This window comes from Miniopterus schreibersii (assembly GCF_964146895.1).
Source record: "Miniopterus schreibersii genome assembly, chromosome: 18".
NCBI lineage: Eukaryota > Metazoa > Chordata > Mammalia > Chiroptera > Miniopteridae > Miniopterus > Miniopterus schreibersii.
In genome coordinates, this window is record NC_138121.1 from 32,137,595 (window position 1) to 32,158,793 (window position 21,199).

General features: G+C 52.3%; 1 protein-coding gene across 1 annotated transcript in view; it reads right to left on the reverse strand.

Annotated features, from left to right (window-relative positions):
* Window positions 1–21,199, reverse strand: part of NLRC5 (NLR family CARD domain containing 5) — a 54,909-nt gene that overhangs the window by 26,940 nt on the left and 6,770 nt on the right. The window contains exons 5-23 of the mRNA XM_081118044.1: window positions 20,293–20,361; window positions 17,243–18,917; window positions 16,084–16,167; window positions 15,855–15,938; window positions 14,459–14,542; window positions 14,252–14,341; window positions 13,552–13,611; window positions 12,056–12,121; window positions 11,491–11,574; window positions 9,654–9,737; window positions 8,595–8,684; window positions 7,312–7,380; window positions 6,442–6,510; window positions 5,523–5,606; window positions 5,058–5,141; window positions 3,513–3,602; window positions 2,676–2,720; window positions 1,676–1,765; window positions 721–804 (exon numbers count right to left, since the gene is read on the reverse strand). Coding sequence (XP_080974170.1) covers window positions 721–804; window positions 1,676–1,765; window positions 2,676–2,720; window positions 3,513–3,602; window positions 5,058–5,141; window positions 5,523–5,606; window positions 6,442–6,510; window positions 7,312–7,380; window positions 8,595–8,684; window positions 9,654–9,737; window positions 11,491–11,574; window positions 12,056–12,121; window positions 13,552–13,611; window positions 14,252–14,341; window positions 14,459–14,542; window positions 15,855–15,938; window positions 16,084–16,167; window positions 17,243–18,917; window positions 20,293–20,361 — 3,085 coding nt within the window. The remainder of the gene's footprint in view (window positions 1–720; window positions 805–1,675; window positions 1,766–2,675; window positions 2,721–3,512; window positions 3,603–5,057; window positions 5,142–5,522; window positions 5,607–6,441; window positions 6,511–7,311; window positions 7,381–8,594; window positions 8,685–9,653; window positions 9,738–11,490; window positions 11,575–12,055; window positions 12,122–13,551; window positions 13,612–14,251; window positions 14,342–14,458; window positions 14,543–15,854; window positions 15,939–16,083; window positions 16,168–17,242; window positions 18,918–20,292; window positions 20,362–21,199) is intronic.

Consider the following 21,199-nt stretch of genomic DNA (forward strand, 5'->3'; position numbering starts at 1 on the left):
AACCCTCCGCATCTTGTGACTTTGTCCCATAGAATCTGTAACCTACGTGCCATGGGGAGTTCTGCTTTTGAGCTTTAGCTTTGCGTTCTCCTGGGTAACGCCATTCACACCAAAATAGCTAATTGTTCCCCCCTGCAATTCTCCGTGTCTAGTATTTGATTCTACTAGCACCGGATGGACGAGCTCTATCTGTGCTGTAACAATATTGATTTTGTTAAAAAAAATATAGAGTACTTATCTTTTAGCTATGCATACTGAAATATCTACGGATGAAATGATCAGGTGCTTGGGAACTGCTTGACGTGTGTGTGAGTGCATGTGTGTGTGCACATGTGTGTGTGAATATGGGTGTGTGCGTGCACACACATGCATTTGTGTGTGTTGAGGCCATGGAGTGATAAAGTATTGAGGTAGGTGGAGGGGGAACTAAAGCTCCATTACACTGTTCTCTCTGATTTTATATATGCTTGATAATCTCCATAATAAAAGTGTTTTCATTACTAAGGCTTCTATCTATCAATGGGTCAGGGAACTCCCATGGGGTTGGGCTGTGGGGTCTGGTGGGAAGGAACCAAGAAGGAGTCACCTGGGCTCTAATGAGGACACCCTGCACCCCCCACCCCCACCCCCACCCCCACCCCCACCCCCACCCCTGCACACCCCAGGTCACTTCATAGATTCCCGAATTGTGCCCTCTGGGACTGTGGCCTCCTTTCTTACTTGATTTCCAGGGGCCCTGGACACTTCTCCAGGGTCTCACAGAGGTGGGTGAGGCTCAGGGGCTCCAGCTGACACTCCCTGAGGCTGAAAAGGGGCAGTGGGCAGGGCAGGGGGTCAGAGAGGGCTCAGGGCCCCTGTCCAGCCCCAGGGGCTCTCCCCTTCTCCCAAGAGCCCTCCTCCCCAGGCTGCAGGCTGCAGGCTGCAGACTCCTCTCTCACAGGGCATACTCTCCACCCCCAAGTCCCCCAGAGCCCCCATTCCCACCACTCTGACCCTGTGAGTGCCCAGCTGCCCTCCTCCAGCCCCCACGTGCTCCCCACTGAGTTCTGCCTGAGTCTGAGCCACCACCACTCACCTGGGCAACTTTAACATCCTCCCGCCTTCCCCACCAGTCTCCCTCCAGTCCTTTTACACCCTGCCAGTGTCTTATCTTTTAACAGGGCAAGTCTGACCAAGCCTCTCCTGTGCTGGAAACCCCTTAGGCTTAAAAGCAAAAGCCTTTTCCATGGCCTCACTCGCCTCCACACTCCCTGTATATGCTACAGTGACGTTGAAATGCTGCCCAAGAGCCCAGCTTCCACTCCTCCGGGCCTCTGTATAGCCGACCTGCCTGGACACCCTCCCTCTCTTCACAACAACCCTGTTCGGCCCCAGCTTGGGCATCTCTCTTATGTGAAGAAATCAAGGCCTGAAGAGGGGAGGGGCCCAGCCAGGGTCTTGAAGCCCCCCCCCCCCCGCCCCCGTAGAGCTGGAAGCCTTCAGAGAAATCAACGTGGAGTTGGAATGAGGGGCCCACAGCCCTGTCACCAGTCCCCATACTCACTCTCTCTCTTTCCCCTTCTCTCAAATGCTCTTTCTCCTCTCTCCCAGTCCCCAGCCCCCCCAGGTGCTCCTCACTCCCTGAGCCCTTACCCCATTGTGGTTACCCCCAAATAAGAAGTGGGTAAAATGGTACCAGAAGCTCCTGGGGACGCAGCGCTGACCGAACCCCGAGAACTGGGCTCCAGCGGGGACCCCTGGCAGAGAGCCACCTGCTGACAGATGCCTTGGGGTGGGGAAACATTTTGCGAGGAAAGTTTAAATCATCCACATTGGAAGACGAGATTCATCAGTCAGGGCTGGGAGGGGCCCTCAGGACAATCAAAACCCCTCACTGTACAGACGGGGAAACTGAGGCAGGGAAGGGAAGCCACAGTGAGAAAGACAGCAGCTTACACCTGTCCGGGGGGGCGGCACCTGACCAGGTTAGGGGGGCAGGACAGAGCCCCTCCTCGCTCTGATCACTGATGTGGCCCTCACATGACTTCTGTCTCCCTGTGCCTCCATTCTTTTGGCCTCAAAACCCCAGAGGGTCCACAGAAATAGAGACCCTAGACCAGGAAGCAAGATCACCCCAGCCTTGAGCCAGCCCTGGTTCAGACAGCCACCTGGCATGGTGACGCTGTTGCCTGCCACGTCAGCCCGGATGCCCCACATTAGATGGCTCTTGTGCTTGCCAACCTCCCCGGTGAGGCCGAGGTGCCCCACCAGGGGGCAGCAGGAAATACTCGCGGAGAACTAGCAAAGATATGGAAACTTTTTCAGAGCACCAACGGTTCTTGGCTTCTCACATGTGATCCTCAGAGTGTGAAAGAGCAGTGACTCATATGATTCTGAGTGTGCAAAGGTCTGAAAAAGTCCCCAAGACAGAGATACAGTTTCCCTCTCTCTTCCCCCACAGCAGCAACGTGCTAGCACCTGCTCTGCTGTGGTATCACCCTTCCTTCCCGCCCTCCTTCTGCACCAGCTTCTTCCAAGAGAGATTTAAGGCAGCTGATTATGGCACATGTATATGGAGGGGGGTTTACTCTAGAGCTGACAGTGGTCAGCATGGGTCTGGGGTGGGGGCTCCTCCAGGAAATGGGGACCAGCGGGAGAGGGGAGCCCACCTCACTCTCGGAGCTCTCTGTCCTCACCTGGCTCTCCTGTCACCTCTCAGGATGATATGCTGGCTCTTGAAGCTGCAGGTAGACAGGAGGCAGCAATCAGAGAACAGGTGAAGGGCCTACAGCCCAGGCAGGGGCAAGAGAGCGGACTGACCAGGTCATGCGGGGCCTGGAGGCAGCCCGTGTTCTCAGCAAATACTGCAATAACTATACCGACAACCGCTGGATGTATTAAGGCACATACAAGGCACACCAGCAACATGATCTCCTTTGATTCTCACGCTACAACTGTGTGGGAAAGAAGTGTTCTTACCCTGCTTTACAGGTGAGGAAACAGGTTGGAGAGGCTCAGTGACCTGCTCAAAGCTGCACAGCAGGTAAGTGGTGAGCCTGGATATGAACTTGGTCTGTCTGCTCTCACACCACCCACTCTTGGGAGGGGCAGAGGAGGAACGGGAAGGCTTCTTCTGAAAGTGTGGCTGATCTACACTGCATGCCAGAGCTGCGTGCCTGGGTGCCCTTTCCCTTCTACAGTCTCATCAACTCGAGACCCCACAATTAAAGTGAGTCCCTAAGCATTCACTGGTCACAAGAAAGCTCCCAGTTTTCTTAAAAGTCTCCCAGAACAATCCAGAGAGTGAGGGAGAGAGTCATGGATTGTGCCCCACAGAGAAATCTGAGTGTCCCTGGGGCTATATTCATTTGTTCGTTCATTCATTCATTCATTCATTCATTCATTCATTCATTCATTCATTCAGCAGACACCCATCACACACACACTGACCCGGTATCCTGAAGGCCCTGAGGATGCTACGTGATGAATGTGGCAATTGAGGGGGCAGGGCGGGGGGCCAGAGGCTCACTCACTTGATGTCCAGGTGGAGGATCCACTGCACAGTAGAGAAATACTGGGCCAAACCAAACACAGCGTCCAGGGACAAGCCATTCTCACTGAGGCTGGAGAATCACAGGAATGGTGTTGACAGGTCTCAAGTCTTGTTTTAAGTTACAGGACTTAAAAACACCCTCTTTGTGGTCAGAGCACAGGGCAGGGAAGGGCTGTCCCCAAGTCTGGACAATGAAACTCACTGAACTCTGAATGGTCAGAGCGCCTCCTTTAACTCCCCACTGTACAGATGGAGAAACTGAGGCCCATAAAGCAGCAAGGTCTTGCCCAAAGTTGTAAGACATATTGGTGACAGGGCCAAGATTAGAACCCCGTGGTTCCCTCTGTTAGTGATGAATGTGGGGAGTGACAAATGAATGTGACAAATGAAAATGGAGGGCCTCTTGCTCAAAGAGCAGGACAAAGGTTCTCCTTCCCTTCGTAGTCTGTTAACCTGTCATAGTGGTTTTTATTTGCCATTTAATGACACCCTCCTAGGGACAGGATCCTGGTAGGTGACTGCAAATTCTTGCAGGCCCTGGGTCAAATTAGACACCCACAGTCTCTAGAAGGTCACATGGGCTTTGCCCAGAAAGCTCCAATCAGCATATAATTTGCATGCAGTGGTGAGGCCTTCCTCCTACCCAGGTGCAGCCCCGAACAGCAACTGAGGTGACCTCCTCTCCTTCCCAGTATGCCAGTGAGACTGTCTGAGCAGGAAGGGCCCTCCAGCCACAGCGTTCATTCTAAGGTTGTAGGCAAAATGCATCCCTCTATAGTTTATGTGTTAACTAACTGGGAACCAGGGGCTCAGAGAGGTGATGTAACTTGCTCAAAGTCACACCGGTTACCTGGGACCTGGGACCTCTCTCCAGGTCTCCTCTTACTTTGTCCCAGAAGAGTTGGGGGGGGGAGGGGCAGAACCTAGAACACAGGAGCCTTTTAGGGCCTGGGAAGCTTGGTCTGCTGCAGGCAAAGTCTGGGGGTTCCTAGCCTCCTACCAGAGCCTCCCTCTCACACTGAAAAATCTCCCCCTTCTCTGCCAGGTGCTCAGGGCCCTCCAGATGCCCTGAGCACCCTGCTGGGTGTCCTGTGGGGGTAAAAACCCTTCCTGCCTACCAGCTTGCACCCCATCAAACAGCCCCTCTCTGCACCCCAGGGCCAGAATGGCTGCCAGTCATTTCATTATCAGGTATGACTGCCCACCATGCCTGCCTTGCCCCAGGTGACCTGGACTCCCAGAGACAGGTTGGAGAAGTGAAACCTTAAATCAGAAACTGGATACCTTGAGTCACAGAGGCCAGACTCTATTTTAATGAGAATCATAGCCTATACTGAGCACTTACCACATGTCAGGGACTGCGCCAGACCACTGAGGTGCATTTTCCCATTTAATCTTTCTGATAACCCCAGGAGGGAGTGAGATGGGACATAAGAAGAACCTCCACCCCCACTCCTCCCCTCTCCCACATCCCCTCATTCGGATGAGAACAAGCCTCAGAGGCTTCCCCCAGCCAGCTACTCACTTCAAGGACTGCAGAGTGCCCAGCTCTGGGAGCCACTGAGCCAGCTGGGCCACACCTTTGTCCCCCAAAGCATTGCCTGATAAGCTGGGAGAGGCACAGGCGGGGGAAACAGGTTAGTGGAGGGAAGGGGTGGGGATGGGCAGGAGCTTTGTCTCTCCATCCCACTGGCTCAATCATTCAGCTTCTCCTGAACCTGAACAGGGCCCTGGGCTGTCAGGCCAGATCATAGTGGTGGCACTGGGTCAGCTGGGGTCTCCCCCAGGTTCTTATCCTGAGGTTAGTGACCCTGAGGGGGTCAGGGATGGAGGCACTGTATTCTAGGGGAAAGAGGCACAACTTTCACCAGATTCTCTAAGGGGTTCTGGATTCAGCAGGAAAAGAACTGCTGATCTAAAAAGCAAAACAAAACCCAACACTCACTAACTGATCAGCCCCACCCATCCGCCTTCTAGTAGTGCCACTCACTCAAGGCAGCCCAGGCGGCAGCTTCCTCCCAGCGCTGTGCAGAGCTGCTCTAGGTGCTCAGCTCGCAAACCACAGTGTGTCAGCCTGCGGAGGTAAAACCACAGCCCTGCAGCCCTGCCCTGCCCAACAGAGGCCAGAGCAGCCACCCACCCCACACAAGCAGAGAACAGGGCTTGCAGGGGAGGGACTGGGGCACAACTGGCACTCAGACAGACAGACAAAGGGGGACCAGCACACAACACACAGATGGTCACCCACAGGCAGGGAAGGATGAGAATCAGAACCACACAGAGAGAGGGGCACCAAGATGGACAGACACAGGGTGGGAGGCGGAGAGAGGGTGGGGAGAGACGCACACTCGTGGGCACACACATGCACATACACCTGCTGTCCAGGTGGAGAACCCACTGCACACACGTGCATGGACAGCTCCAGAGGGGGACAAACAGACAATGAGAAAAGGGCCACAGAAAATAATACAGACATGAACTGAGAGGCAGACACAGAGGGAGGGAGAGTCAGATGGACAGAGAAGAAGAGAGGGCTGGAGGAGTATGGATGGGCGCCCTGAGGGGCTGAGCTGAGTCCCCAGGCCCAGGCCCCAGGATATGAAAAGAAGGGGCTGCAAGCTCCCCATCCTCTCTGTCCAGAGTTCCCACAACCCTCAGCCAATGGAAGTTGGGGGCACTAAGGGGAGGGGGCTTGTGGGCGGGAAGGTGACTGAGGGGCTGCCTTGTGAGCTCCACCTGCAGTGGACTGGGCAGGAGAGGTGGGAGGCAGGGAAGCCAGGCCTCAGCTCCTGGACAGAGCAGGTCTAGTCATCCAGGGAGCACCTGGGGTGGGGGACAGGGGACAGGCTTTGCGCAGAGGAAGGGTGGAGGCTGGAACCATACCCAGCACCTGCAGGTCATCACTGTACCTGATCCTCAGGGAGCACCAGGATGGCTCAGAGGACATCTGGAACATAAGGCTGTCAAGAGATGCAGCCCTGGAGAGACATATACCAAAGCCAAGCTGAGCAAATGCCTCATCCACTGTCTCCAAAGTCCATCTTCAGCCTCACTTCCCACCATCCAATCTCTATACAGGCCTGTACACAGTCAGACCTTGGTTCCAATAGGGCTTCTCTGTGTCCTGGCTGTGTAACCTGGGACAATTCACTTAGCCTCTTACTAGGAGAATGTATGTGAATTGCCTTAGTTTGGTGCTTGGTGCTCAATTAACCTTGGCTGTTAGTATCATTAATATCATCATCATCATCAGTGACTTCAGAGATGCCAGCCTCAGCTTCAAGCAAGGCTTCAAAAGTTCAGACCCTACAGGAGACATTGTAGGTGGACACTGAGGAGCACAGAGCTGAGTCTCTGCTCATGTGCTGGGCTGGGGCAATCCAGGAAGGCATGTTGGAGGGGGCAAACACTCTCTAAAAGGTCATTGTGCCAAAGGGAGCCAGAAAGTTCTGACCAAAATCAGGGCTATAGGCCAGGCAATCCTCTGGGTTTAGGCTGAAGGGCCTCGGTCTTGCTGGCTATCCCACCCCTGCCTGGCATGGTGCCATCTCCATCCTGAATCCCAGGGCTCTCTTTAGGCACCGCTAGGAAAATGGGACAGCAGTCTCTCCTTTGACCCTCCCTTTTAGGTCTGCACCCCCCTCTAAGCCAGCTGGCTTGCTGAGGCTTCCTGAATTTGTCAAGTTCCCCTGGCAGTTGAGTGGCACTGACCAGCTGTGGGAGTCAGGGAACGGGTGGCCCTGGCCCAGGGTGGGGCTGGGATGGTGTTGGGACCCTACCTCTCCTGGGTCCCCTCCTGCTCCTTCAGCTCCGGGGCAAACGTGAGGACCACAGTTTTGTGCATGAGGCTACGGACAGAAGAGAGGTAGAGGCAAGAGGCTGATGGGGTCCCTGCTGCTCCAGATCATTTTTAGCCTGACCTCAAGGGACCTCTAAGATGCCATCCCCCAGCCTCTAGCTGCAGCCACTTCCTCTGCCTTCCCCTGACTTCCTCCGAGCTTCCAAGGCCTGAAATCTTTCTCTACAGATTTCACAAACTTTTCAGCCCTCCCTCGTTTCCTGGCGAGTCCTTGAAAGAAAACTTCAGTTCTGTGGTCTCTCTGGTTTGGGGCTTAGGCTGAAATCCTCCCTCTGCCCACCAGTGGCACCTTGGCTAGCTGAGGGTGCTCACCCTGCAGGGTGAGGACACTGCCAGATCCAGGACAGACAATGAGAATGCACAAGAGGCTGAAACTTACAGCCTGGCATCCCTAAACTCGCCTTGAAGCCAATTGTTATGCATATATTTCTCTCATTACAAAAGTCATACTTCACCCTTGTGGGGAACTTAGAAAATATAGTAAAAAGAAAATGAAGAAAAAATCACCCAGCATCTTTTCCACATATCAATGACCACTGATAACATTTGGGGAGGATCTTTTGAGTCTTGTTTTTTAATGCAGTGAATGTTCTTTCTTTTTTTTTCCCCCTTAAAAATGGGATTAAGCCCTAGTCAGTGTGGCTTAGTGGTTAGAGCCTCAGCCTGGGAACTAAAGGGTCCTGGGTTAGATTCCAGCCAAGGGGAAGTACCTCGGTTGCAGGCTTGATCCCTGGCCCATTCAGGGTGTGTGTGGGAGGCAACCAATCAATGTGTCTCTCTCACATTGATGTTTCTCTCTCCCTCTTCCCCCTTCCACTCTCTGAAAAGCAATGGGAAAAAAATATCCTTGCTTGAGGATTTTTTAGAAATGGGATTAAAATGACAAATTCTCTTCTAAAAAATAGGTTTTCAAGGGACAGGTACAGCAAGAGCAGTAAAATGTTGATAATTATTGGTGGGAGCTGGGTGTTTGTTGTACCATTCTCCCTACCTTTGAGTATGCTTGAAAAGCTTTATTAAAAAAATGATGAATTAAAATGTTTATGTTTACTTTATATACCACTCCATATGAAAGCTGCAGCCATATCAGGGTTTTATTAAGTTCTGCTCTCTGGAGGCAACCAGGACTGAAATGATGGGAGAACCCGGGAGCTCTGGGCTGGAGGAGGGAGTGAGTGACAGGTGTCCACTGTAAGCTCTCACCTGATATGCAGGTCTGCCAGGTTGCGGCACATGCTCACTGCCCTCAGCATGCAGTGCACCCCTTCCACCGAGAGCCTGTTGTCACTGAGGCTATGGAGAGGAAGAGGAAGGCAGCCATCAGCAGGGGCTGAAGTCCCCAGCTCCAGACAGCTCCAGGCCCCTCCTCCTGGCTCAGCAGCTGGCTGGCTATCACTCCTGGGATGTCCTGGATCCTTAACCAGAGGGATTCCTGCTCATGTGGATGAGCCAAGAGACACAAGACCCTGCCCCACTCAGAGAATAAAGTTCTCCAGCTGGAGCCATCAGAACCAACTCACTGCTTTCACCTCTCTGAGCCTCAGTTTCCTGGCATGTAAAATGACCATCATTCTAAGCACACTTAACAAATGGGGAAACAGCCTCAGAGGCGTTGAATTACTTTCCCAGGGTCACAAAGCTCTAAAAGCTACTAAATGACAGAGCCAGGATTTCAATACAAACCAAGGCTCCAGATCAGTTCCCCAACCTCAGCACTTCCCACCCCAGCCCACACTTGATGCTGAGACCCCAGTGCACCCACCCAAACAGCACCCCCACCTCACCATGCAACACTGAGCAAACCCAACAGCTCAATACCCGTCTTTCCGTCCCACCACCCAACAACCTGCCCCTTCACCCAACGCTCTACCCTCACCTTAACACACCACATACCACCCCAACAACCCAACTCAACACCCCAGTGCCCACCCATCCAATACCCCAGGTTGGCTCCATGCAATACTCAACCTCACCTCATCCCACTCCACCCCAGGACTGTTGTAAGGACAAACTGGAACACAAGCCACTGAGGTAGAAGGGACACATTCTACAAGGGGTTTTAATAGTTGGAATTAAGTGGCTCATGTCAGAGGCAAAAGCAAGGCAGGCATGGTTGAGCCACTCTGACTTCACTGGAGTTGGGAGAAGGGGGTGGGGAGCAGCTCCCTAAGTGACTATGGACATGGGGGTCAGGGGTAGTTGGGACCAGCTGGGACTCTCCAGGGCCCCCCCTGTTACCCAGCAGCAGGGTGGACAACTCACTCCAGTTTCCTAGTGATGTGCAGCTGGGAGGCAGCCTCTGCCATCAGTCGACAGCCTTCGTTCTCCAGCTGGTTCCCTGAGAGGCTGAGACAGAGGGGCCTGATGCCCTGGGCTGCTAGGGTGGGGTCCCCCCTCAACACGCACGCTGACCCTCATGGACTTTAGTCAAAGCATCATTCCAATAAGTGAACCTTCATAATAATGAATGTTGAAAGGCTGCCTACTACTTGCTGTCTACTATTTGCCCGGAACTGTCCTAGGTGCTTTTACAATGATTGAATTTACTCCTCAGAACAACCCTATGAATTAGGCACTATTATTATGCTCATCTTACTGATGAGTAAACTGAGGTAGAGACTGGTTGGGGCACTTATTCAAAGGTGGACCTGGGATTTGAACCCAGTCATTTGACTTCAAGTCTCCCTGTGAAGTCCCCCATTTATTTATGCTGCAACTGACATCATTATTTCTTGTGATCAACTCCATGACGATAGGGGTATATGACCTAGTCTGGGGTCAAGGAAGGCTTCCCTGATGTTTGAGCTGCTTGCTAGTGAAACTAGGAGTTCAATAGGTAAGGGGTGGGAGAGAGACAGGGCTGTCGGAGCAGCACATTCAAAGGCACATTTGAGGACCAGAAAGGGAGCCAGTACTCTGGGTGGAAGACTGAGGGGAGGGCAGGGTCAGAGGGGGTTTGGGGTTGGGAGCAGGGTTCTGGATCACATGGGACTTTAGGATTTGGGCTTTATCCTGAGTGGTGGGAAGGAGTGAAAGGGACAGGCAGGAGTGAAATGAAATGCAGTTCACACTGTGCCAGGTGGAGGTGGCCAGGGTGGAAGCAGGGAACCCAGTGAGGAGGCTGATGGAGCCACCCAGATGACAGATAAGAGTGGTCTGGGCTAGGGAGAGTGGATGAAAAGATGGTTTGGAGAGCTATGTAGGGCGTAGGTTTACTCCGGATGGCCTAGCTATGGGAGGAGGGCAAGGAGCTGAGAGGTGTCTGGTCTGTGTAACCAGGTGGGTGGTGGGGCCCTTACTATAGGTGACAGAACAGGGGGATGGGCAGACTGGTGCTGGCAAGATTGGTGGAAGTATGTCAGTTTGGAAAAACCCACCTTTTCTAATCATGTCTTATTTCTCCCAAAGGGAGAGGTCAAGGCTTAATTAAGTTTTAGTCACCAAAGCAGCCTTCACCCCATCCACCTCACCTTGGAATGACATTCTGGCATTCTATCACTCTACCTTCCCACCCAGTTGATTTCCTGGGATGGTCCCATGACAGGACCTCCACCAACCCCAAGCCCTACTCTCAAAGGCTCCACCCAAGAGCTGAACATCATGGGAATTTCTCCCACGAGAAAAAAGGTCATCTCACTCTAGTCTGGGAGGAAGACAAGGTGAGGGGACCCTGAGGGCTATGGTTTGAAAGACAGACCTAGGTGTGGCAAGGTTTCTGCTTTGCAGATCTCAATGACGGTGGCTACTAGGGCGAGGCCTGGAGTAAGACAGTCTGAACTTGAACCCTGGCCTGGACTCTTCTTTGCTGTGAGACCTTGAGCACACTGAACTTCCTGCAACTTCATTTCCTCCTCTGTAAAATGTGCACCATAACAGTACTTACGCCATAGGGGTGTGAGGAGTAAATGAGAGGAAGTATATAAATGCACCTGGCACAAGGCAAGTGCTAAATTGTGGTAGCTGTTCCGATAATCTGACTCCCCCAGATTCTCAATGAGGCATCTTCCTCATACTATCATCCACCCAAAAGTGAGGCCCTTCCTGCACCGCCCTGCCCTGCCCTCCTGTCTCCTGCCCCAGAGTGTCCCATGATACTCACTCTATTTCGTCCAGGTGGGGGCCTTCCCGGAGCTGGCCTATGAGCCTCTCCACATCACTGATGGTTAGCCGACACTCCTGCAGCCTGGGGTGGGGTAGGGAGCAGAGGGGCTCAGGGCACGATGCCTCCTCTAGCTCCTGGCCCCACTGAGAGGCATGGGAGCTGGGGGAGCCAGGGGGCTGCGGACCTGGCGTTGAATCCTGGTCCTGCTTCTCAGTAACTGGGCAATCTTAGACAAGGCACCTAACCTACCTGAGACTCAATTTCCCCCTCTATCAAGTGGGAACAATAATGTGGACTTTGCAGGATTTTCAAAAGAATCACAATGAGGTAATGGATATAAAATACCACCGTGCCCAGCACACAACAAGGGCCCATTAAATTACAGTTGTTGTTGTTGTGCCAGGTGCCCCTTGTTCAGGCCAAGATGGGTTATTCATGGCCTTTCCCTGCCCCATGGTGCTTTTCCCTTTACCCTCCCTGCCCCTGCTATGCCTCCCCTGGGAAGGAACTCTCCACCCATATCCTATCCCTCCCCTTAAGGCAATGGATCCCACTGAGGTACCTGAGTGTCAGGCTTCTGCTCTGAGCCTCTTTCCGCTGGCTGGCATTTCCCTGTAGGTCTGGGGCTCTGGCAAGAACAAATACAACATTGGCCTGGGCCCGGGACTCCAGGCTCTGCTCTTGGCCTCTAGAAACTGAAGGCTCTTTAGCATGACCCACAGTGTGTGAGTAACAAAGACGGCTGCTTGAAGGTGCTGAAGGCTCTATTCAGCAAAGCACCAGGGGCAAATGCTTTGAGGTCAAATGGAACCTTTATTCAAACTCTGACTGTGTGGCCTTGGGCAGGTCACTTCACCCCTCTGAGCCTCCATTCCTCTTTTCTAAAGTGAAATGATAATATCTAACATCTAGAGTGACTGAAGGATTGACTGAGGTGATGTGTGATCAAGTGCCCACCATAGGCACAAAACTGAAGCTTAGTCAAAAGCAGCTGCTGTGGTTTAAGATGCAATGGTCTCCATTTGTAGATGCACCATCTGTGGTTCAGGCCAGGAGCATGACCTGTATGTGAGTCAGGCTGTGAAAAGCCACAGCACCTCCAGGATCTCTTCCACTGGGCCAGTGGGGGGCTGGGGACTGTAGAGAAGCTGGGACAGTGTGAGCCAGTTTTGCACAGACTTCGAGATTAGTGCCACCCAACAGAACTTTCTGTGACAATAAAAAGGTTTTGTATCTGTGCCACCCATTATGGGAGCCACTAGCCTTCGATGGCCACTGAGCACCCGAAATCTGGCTGATGTGACTGATGAAACTATATGTCCATTTGACTTAACTTTAATTAATATATATTTAAATAGCCACATGTGGCTAATGGCTACTGTATTGGGTACCACATGTCTGGAAAGTCAGAGGGGGGAAAGACAGTGCTTCTACTGAATCACTGCATGGATGAGAAAAGTGAGGCTCAGAGTAGGGAAAGGACTTCCTTGAGGATATACATCTTTGTCTGTCTCTGAGTCTCAGCTGGGGGTGGTGTGGGGAAGCACAGTTGGGATGTTCTCTCACGGAAAGGCAGATTCCTATTCTTTGCCCATCCAGGACTGGCTGAGCTGGGATCCATGCACAGCTGGAATACCAGCATTTGAGTGCCAACTGGATGCCAGCAGTGTTCTAAGCACTTTAAATATATTAATTCATTTAATTCTCAGAACAACTGCAAGATGTAGGTACCATAACTGCCTTCTTTTTCCAGTTAGAAGACATTTCCCCATATAGCAATGCCAATCTAACAGTACCTTCATGCTTCCTGCCATCCCTCCCCAAGGGTCTGGCTCACTCTGAGACTTCTGGGGATGCTCCCTCACCACAGGAGCCAGATGTGGTCCAGAGAGGCTAGAGGAAGCTAAAGCCCTTTGCCAACTCTGAGAAGTCACTTCTCAGGGTAGCAGTAGCAAGAAGACTCCCCACACCCCCGCTCTTCCTAAGATCCTTTGGCCACCTTTCCCCACAACTGCATCTCAGGATGAATCCAGACCCACCCCCTCCCTAACTTCTTACCCAGGTAGCTCTGCAGCAGTCTCCGCAGGCGGGGAGAGAAGGAAGATGACATCCGCCTTCCTGCATGGTCAGACACCGAGCCATGAAACCCACGGACTGGAAACCGGCACTTCACCCCCTACCTGCGCACCCCTTACTGTCCCAAACAGCCAGAGAAAGCTGACTTTGTGATCGACAGAGGAACACCAGAACTTGCAGGAGTGCTCCAAGTCAGACATGTAAAATTGTGGCTATGTCAATGCTGATGAATCCTGAGTGTTTCAAAAAGTCAGGAAAACAACTTTTACAAGATAATAAAATTAAGAACTCTGAAAAGTTTTATAGGAGTTACTGTGTTTTAGGATTAAAAGGCATAGCTCTTAACCCACCCCGTGATCAAAACAGGCAAAGCCAGTTCAGCACCACGGAGAGCGACACGTGGCTAATTATTCCACCTTAAGCCTATGCTTCCTGGACTTGTTGATTCATTACTTAATCCATCCGTCTGTCGGTCAGTCCATCCATCTTCCCATTCATTCACTACTTATATAGAGTACCAGGTGCCAGGCCTGACTCAGGTGCTAGGTGCTAGGCTCAGGATACGCTGATGTGAGTAAAACAGGCTCAAGCATGTACATTTTGCAGACTAGGGGCTTCCTCTTTTTCCTAGCCCCTCCTATTTTCTCAAGACCCTGAAGGCCAGGCTCCCACTCCTGCTCACCTGACTTGCAGCATCCTGATAGTCGGACACGTGACTGCCACCTTGGTAAAGCAGAGGAGGGTCGACATGGAGAAATTGTTGTGGCTCAGGCTGCAAGATTGTGGCAAAGGTGTCAGGTGTGAATCCCCTATCCCATGGGCCCCAGATCTTTGCTCTCTAAGGTTGGAGGGTGACTCAGGCAGGGGCTCAGGTGGAAAGTCTGCTTACTCAAGCTTCTGGAGCCGTGGCAGGCAAGGGAGGACCTCCATGATGTTCAGCATCTCCTGGTCCTTGAGCTGGTTGTCCTGAAAGCTGAAGGGAGACCAAGTCCCTCAGTCCTGGGGTAGGGGAACTTAGGAGCTCCAGTTGGTGGGTGACAGGCATGGTCACTCTCATGGGGGAGATACAGGACAGGGGTCCAAAATGAGTTGGTGACCTGCTCCATGGTATCCAACAGGTCCAGCTAGGAGGAAAAGCCCTCTGCTGGCCTCATTTCTGTCCTTATTAAGTCCCTCTGGGGGAGTTCCTGCCTGGTGGCCCAAAGGATCCAGATGGTGGACTATGAAGGCCTCATGGGGTGGGATGAGAAGACCCAGCACCTTGTTCTCAGGGATGTGCCTGAAGCCCAAGTTCATCAGGGCCTCTTGGCTCTCAGGTGATGAGCAGCCTATACTGGGATGCAGGAGATACCACTTCCAGCCCAGCTCTGGTCCTGACTCACCCAGAGCCCTAGGCCAAGTGCCTTCCTTTGTGACCTCATATTCATCACCTGTCAAATGGGGTGCACAGCCCATCCCTGCATGGGTCCCTAGCTGGAGGGACAGAAGAACTGAAGGGTTCAAGGGGGCCTTTGTGCGTGACCACTCTGGTCAGGAAACGTTTGGAAATACCGAACTTGTTGATATTTACTTCTCTAGAGAATTATTGATCCTGACCTTAATCTTTTCTTCCATCACACAGGGTAATCATGCACAAAGACACCCAGCAGAGGGGACAGAGCAGAGCTGTGGTCCAGTTGATGCTCCACTAAGCACGAGGTGCACCCTAGTGTTGGGCTGCACCTGCCAGGATGAAGGGGTGCTTTTTCTAAATCTCACAAAGGTGACAGCTAGCAATGGTTCTGCCAGTGAGCTGCTGAGGAGGCCATCATCACAGACACAAGCAGGAGTATATTTGAGCATATGCACTTAGATGTGTATGTGGATCTAAGTCTGCATGCATGTGTGTGCATGCGTGTGCTGCACACCAATGACAGTGCATGCATGTGGGGCACATACGTAAGTGAGCCAGACAAGTGCAAGTGTGTGAATGTGCATAGATGTGAAGGTATGTGTATGTTTCATGCATTTATGTGTACTCACAGTGCCCAACACCAGCCTATACACTGCCATCCGTCCTCTCAGGATCACAGAAAGAGGGAAGGGGCCTCAAAGCTCAAGCTCCTTCAAAATAGCCCAAAATACTGGACAAGAGAAGCCCTTTTCTGGGGTCTTTGGGAGCCTTGTGTTTGGATCCAGCCCCACCCAGCTGCACTGAAAAACTATTGGCCAGACACCATGGAATATGCAAGACCTGGGTAGTGACCTCTTCTCTCAGCCAGTGAGCCCTCCTGGAGATTACTCACCTGATCTCTTCCAGGTGTGGACAGAGGGGCAAAGCCTGCACCAGGTGGTGGATGCCTCGGGCAGTGATCTTGCTTCCTGCTAACCTACAGGGTAAGCAAAGGCAGAGGGGAGAAGTAGGGATGGAAAAGGGGGTAGGCCCAGAATCTGCCCTGTGTAGGGTTGAGGGAAGAAAAGAGAGTTTCAGCATCCCCAGCTGAAGATCCCTCTCGGTTCCAAGTTCTGGCTCACCCCAGCTTCTTCAGGCTCCCCATTGTCGGCAAGCTCCTGGAGAGGGCTTCTGCAAAGGCGTCCCCACACTTCCTGCTCTTAAAGCTGCCACAGGAAGAGGCAAGGTGGCAGAGGATCAATGCTGGGCAGGGCTAGAGGTCATGAGCCACCCCTCCTCCAACAGATAGAACTGAATGAATACAGTTATGTTAATAGTAGTAATTGCTGTTGCTGTTGTAATGGTTGTAGTAGTAACAAATACATATTAAGGCAGAGACTGCTAATTGTCCACCAAAACTCATTCTCCACGCAGGGAGCTGTAACTGGGAACATGGTTTCCCAGACAGAGATGGCATTTCCCAGCCTGCCTTGCAGCTCAGTGTGGCCATATGACTATGTTCTCACCACTGGAATATAAGCGGAGAGATGTGCCTTATTTCTAGGACTGAGCTTTAACACATTGGGTATGTCTAATCCATGCTCTCTCTTTTCCTTCCCCCAAGTCAGAGCACAGATATGCCCATGACTCAGCTTTGGCCATGCAGATCAGCATGCCCAAGGCGATGATGGGGCAACAATGGAAGGAACCAGGTTCCTGTGTGACCACTTGGAGCTGAGCTATCCCACTGACCTGGACTCTGAGTCTTCCATGGGAGTGAAAGAAAATGCTACATTATTTAATCTGCTGTATTTTGGGAAGGGGATGGGGTTCTTCGTTGCTGCAGCTTAGCCTTTTCTCTAGCTATGACACACATTGAGTCTTTACTGTGTGCCAGGAGCTTGGCTTAGAAGTGTTTTTCATGCATTATCTCATCTCACAACAACCCTATGAGGTAGGTATTATTACTGATTCATTTGAGGGATGAAGAAACTCAGGCTGAGAGATTAAATAGCCGGCTCCAAGTCAAAGAGTTTCTAGCAGCACAGCCTGGATCACAGCCTCCAGCTCATGACTGAGACAGGGAGACTGACAGTCCAGACACCGCAACAAGAAGAGATCCAACTGGACCCCAGAGGTACTGGTAAGGCCCGGTGCTTCCTCACTGTGTCACAGGCTAAGAGACGGGAAGGGCCTCTCTGTTCTGATACTAGGATTCTTACCCAGTCTCAATTGGCAGGGGCCTCCACTCACCTCAAAGTCCAGTTCCCTCCCCAGGTCCTGCCCTGCCCTTCCTCTCACCTGAGATTCTCCACCTGCCCACAGCCTGCCAGGGCCTCAGGGCAGCAGGGCTCCAGGGGGCAGCCCTCAAAATCCAGGTAGATGGGGGCATCCCTGTGCCCCAGGACATTGGTGAGGGCAGCCAGGTCTATGTAGGTCAGCGGGAAATTGTGGAAGGGCAGTTGACAGGGGAGGCTTTGGGCCATGAAGCTGGCCAGCTCAGGCTCCTGGGTCTCACCCACACAGTGACACAACTCAACAACCTTTGGCCCGGTGAGCCTACGGGTAGCCAACTTCTTCAATGCCTGTATGACTTCGGCCTGCTTGGCACCCACCCATGCCTCACCCTGCTGTGTCAGGTGGCTGAGGAAGGGACGGCAGGCACTGGATGCCAGACCTGCCAGGAATGTGGGGAGGTAGTCCAATAGACCTAGTCTAGCTTTGGTCCTCAGCACCCAGCGAGAATTGAGGGTGACATGGCGGGACAGTGCATCTTTGTCCACGTTGGGGCTGGCCATCAGATGCAGGGCAGCCAAAAACTCCTGCAGGCTGAGGTGGGTGAAGGCATAGCCTGTCTCCTGCTGTCCACGGCCTGTGCAGACGCAGAAGGAATTCAGCAGGCCGAGGGCAGCCCCAAAGGCCATCACAGGGGGAGGAATGTCTCCTGCAGAGAAGATCACCTTCCCAGTCTCCAGGCCCCTCAGGGCCACCTCACCGAGGCCCCTCAGGGACTCAGCAGCCAAGTGCCCCTGGGGACTGAGAGCGAGCACCATCTGCACGTAGTTCTGAGTCACGGTAGGTAGGAGGGCTGCAGACTGGCCTGGAGAGATGCCTGGAAGCAGATGCTGGAGGCAGAGGCAGGCGACTCGGCACAGGGCGGGCACTGCACACATGCTCCGGAGATGTCTGTTTGCCCGCAGCTCTGCTAGGGCTGCCTCCTGAGATGGGTGGTTGCAGAAGAAGCGGCCCACGTAATCCTCCACCCGTGGCCCATCAAAGCCCCACATGTGGATCATGGCTGCCTCTGTGGGCAGGCAGTCTGGTAGCTTCCCTGGACGGGAGGTGGCCATGACCCTGCAGCCCGGCAGGAGGGTCCCACAGCACAGGTCAGAGAAGAGGGCGAGGGCTGGACCTGGTGCCTCAGAACCCGCAGCCTCCTTGCCAGGACAGGGATGGAGGGCCTCCTCCAGCCCATCAAAAATGAGCAGGACCCTGTTAGCATTCTCCTCCAGGTACTGGAAAACGGCCTCGGGGGCTGCCTCGGGGCTCAAGTACAGATCAAAAAGGAGCTGGGGTAGTGTCAGGACACCTGTAATCAGGTTGAGCTGGCGGAATTCAAAAAGGAACAGGGCCTGAAAGCGGTCTAGCTGGCCATCTGCCCACTTCTGGCAGAGCCAGCGGGTCAGTGTGGTCTTGCCCATGCCGGCCTTCCCCAGGACCAACGTTATCCTCGGGCCCTTGTCAGCTTTGGAGTTGAAGAGGTCCTGGATGCTCACGTCCGTGCCATCGTCTGCTCTGGGGCTCCCCATAACGGCCCCCTCCTGAATGTTGAAGGGTGCTGTGGCCCGGCTCCACTGCAGAATTGTGGGGACGTAGGCCTGGTGGAAGGTGAGGGGCTGCCCTGGCCCCGGGAGCTTGCCGCCATAGCGTTGCTGGGCAGAAGTCTTCAGCAGCTGTAGGTACCTCTTGGCTAACTCTGCTGGGGACAGGGAGATGACATGAAGGCAGAAGGCTTCCCTACCCACCCCCAACCTCCGCATCCCAGTATTGGCTGTGTATATATGGCGGAGACTCTGGCGGCCGTTTAAACAGGGATGTCTACTGGGGAGGTGGGAATCGTGGCTCTCTGTTTTGTATCAACATAAGTGGTGTAAAGTTTTCAATAAGATGGGGAAAGGGGAAAGGGACACTTCCTTTGCAACATCTTATCAGAACAACTTCTTCCTGTGATATCTGAGTAATCTGTGCCCCTCCTCAGTATTTTAGTTCTGCAGTGCCCAGGGGGGGAGCGCTAATGACCTGTAGGTCCAGACACTGACCAATCAGAAAGAACTGCGGGAACTGGGCCCCTGCTGTGCCAGGTACTGATTTTTGAATTGCTGAGTCATTGGGAGATCTTGGGTGGCCCAGGGAAAGGACTGGAGCCACTGTTGGGGGCCACTGGGAGCCCCTGCTGGGGGACCTGAGGTAGTAGTCTATTTTAAATCAATGTGGCCCAGCCGGGCGTGGCTCAGCGGTTGAGCATCAACCTAGGATCGAGGCGATCAGCGTTCAATTCGCGATCGGGGTTCAATTCCCCGTCAGGGCACATGCCCGGGTTGCGGGCTCAATCCCCAGTCGGGGGCATGCAGGAGGCAGCCGATCAATGACTCTCTCATCATTGATGTTTCTATCTCTCCCTCTCCTTTCCTCTCTCTGAAATCAATAAAGATATATTTTAAAAATAAATAAAATAAAATAATAAAATAATAAAATAAAATCAGTGTGAATCCTCTGGCTATTTCCATGGGGGTTGGGTTTCCCAGCTGGTGGGACAGCTGGTCTGGAACAAGGATTCTTCTGGACAAATGGTGGAAAATGAGAGAAGTTCTGGAAGTTCTGTCTCTTCTATTCCCCCTTGACAGCCCCCATGTCTCCCCCATGAACCCTTAAAGGCTTCTGCTTTGGGGAGTTCTCCCTGGTATTCTGTTCACCCCTAAACTGGCCAATAAGGGCCCAGGAGTGAGGTTATGATGGCCACTTCCCTGGGGCTCCCTCAACCCTGAGGACATGGGGTGTCCCTGGAGGAGGCTAAAGGATATTGCTGAGACCTACAGGGATGCTTCCAGCTCCTTCAGCTGAGCCTCTCTGGAGAAGCTCCGTGTGGCCTGTTGGGGATGGCCCTCCTTTCCAGACTCTGCCCTCTCCTCTGCCCACCCAGGACCTTCAATACTTCTTTCATAGAAGCTTGGAAAACAGGAATCACTAGGCCCAAAAAGGCTTGTTAACAGAACACAGAGTTCAGAACCTGTGTCTTGGCCCCAATGCAATCCAATCCCTATGTTCAGGTCCCTCCCCACCTTGGTACCCACCTAGCTGCTGCTTCCTGAACTGCTTTGGGCGGGGTGAGGACCCACAGCTCTGATGAGGTCGCTTGAGGTCTGGAAAAAATTAAGGAAAAAGTAAGGGGTGAGGTTTGGGGGGGTGAGAAGGTACTCAGTACTTTGGGGAGCTCTGTTCCACAAACAGGCAGCAGGCAGACAAGTGTATCCACACTCAGGGACTGAGTGAAGGCAGCTCAGTCATAAGGGCCAGGAGGGACCAGGGACCAGGACAAACAGTTTTGATTTTTTGGGGAGCTGGTATTATGGGGTGAATGTTTTCTATTAAAGCCTGATGTTACTGCCATGCACACCTATAGGTGAAAGGTCCATTCATCTATAGAAATAAAGGTTCTGAACCCACTGTGAACATCATACTCAAAGGTGAAAGACAAAGTTTTTCCTCTAAGATCAGGAACAAGACAAGGATGCCCGCTTTCACCACTTCTATTCAACATAGTACTGGAAGTTCTAGCTAGAGCAAGTAGGCAAGAAAAAGAAAGAAAAGGCATCCAAATTGGAGAGGGAGAAGTAAAGTCTGTTTGCAGATGATAGGATCTTACATGTAGAAAACTCTAGAGACTCCACAAAAAAGTTTTTTAGAATAAATGAATTCAGCAAAAAAGCAGAATATAACATGCAAAAAACAGTTGCACTTCTATACACAAACAATGAATAATCTAAAAAAGAAATTACAAAAATAATTCCATTTACAATAGCATAAAAAACAATAAAATACCTAGGAATTAAACAAAAAGGTGAGAGATTTGAATAATAAAAACTACAAAACATTACTTAAAATAAATGTAAACCCATCCATGTAAAATATCAATACCACCCAAAGTGATCTACAGATTCCCTGCAGGTACAATCCTTATCACAATTCCAGTGTCTTTTT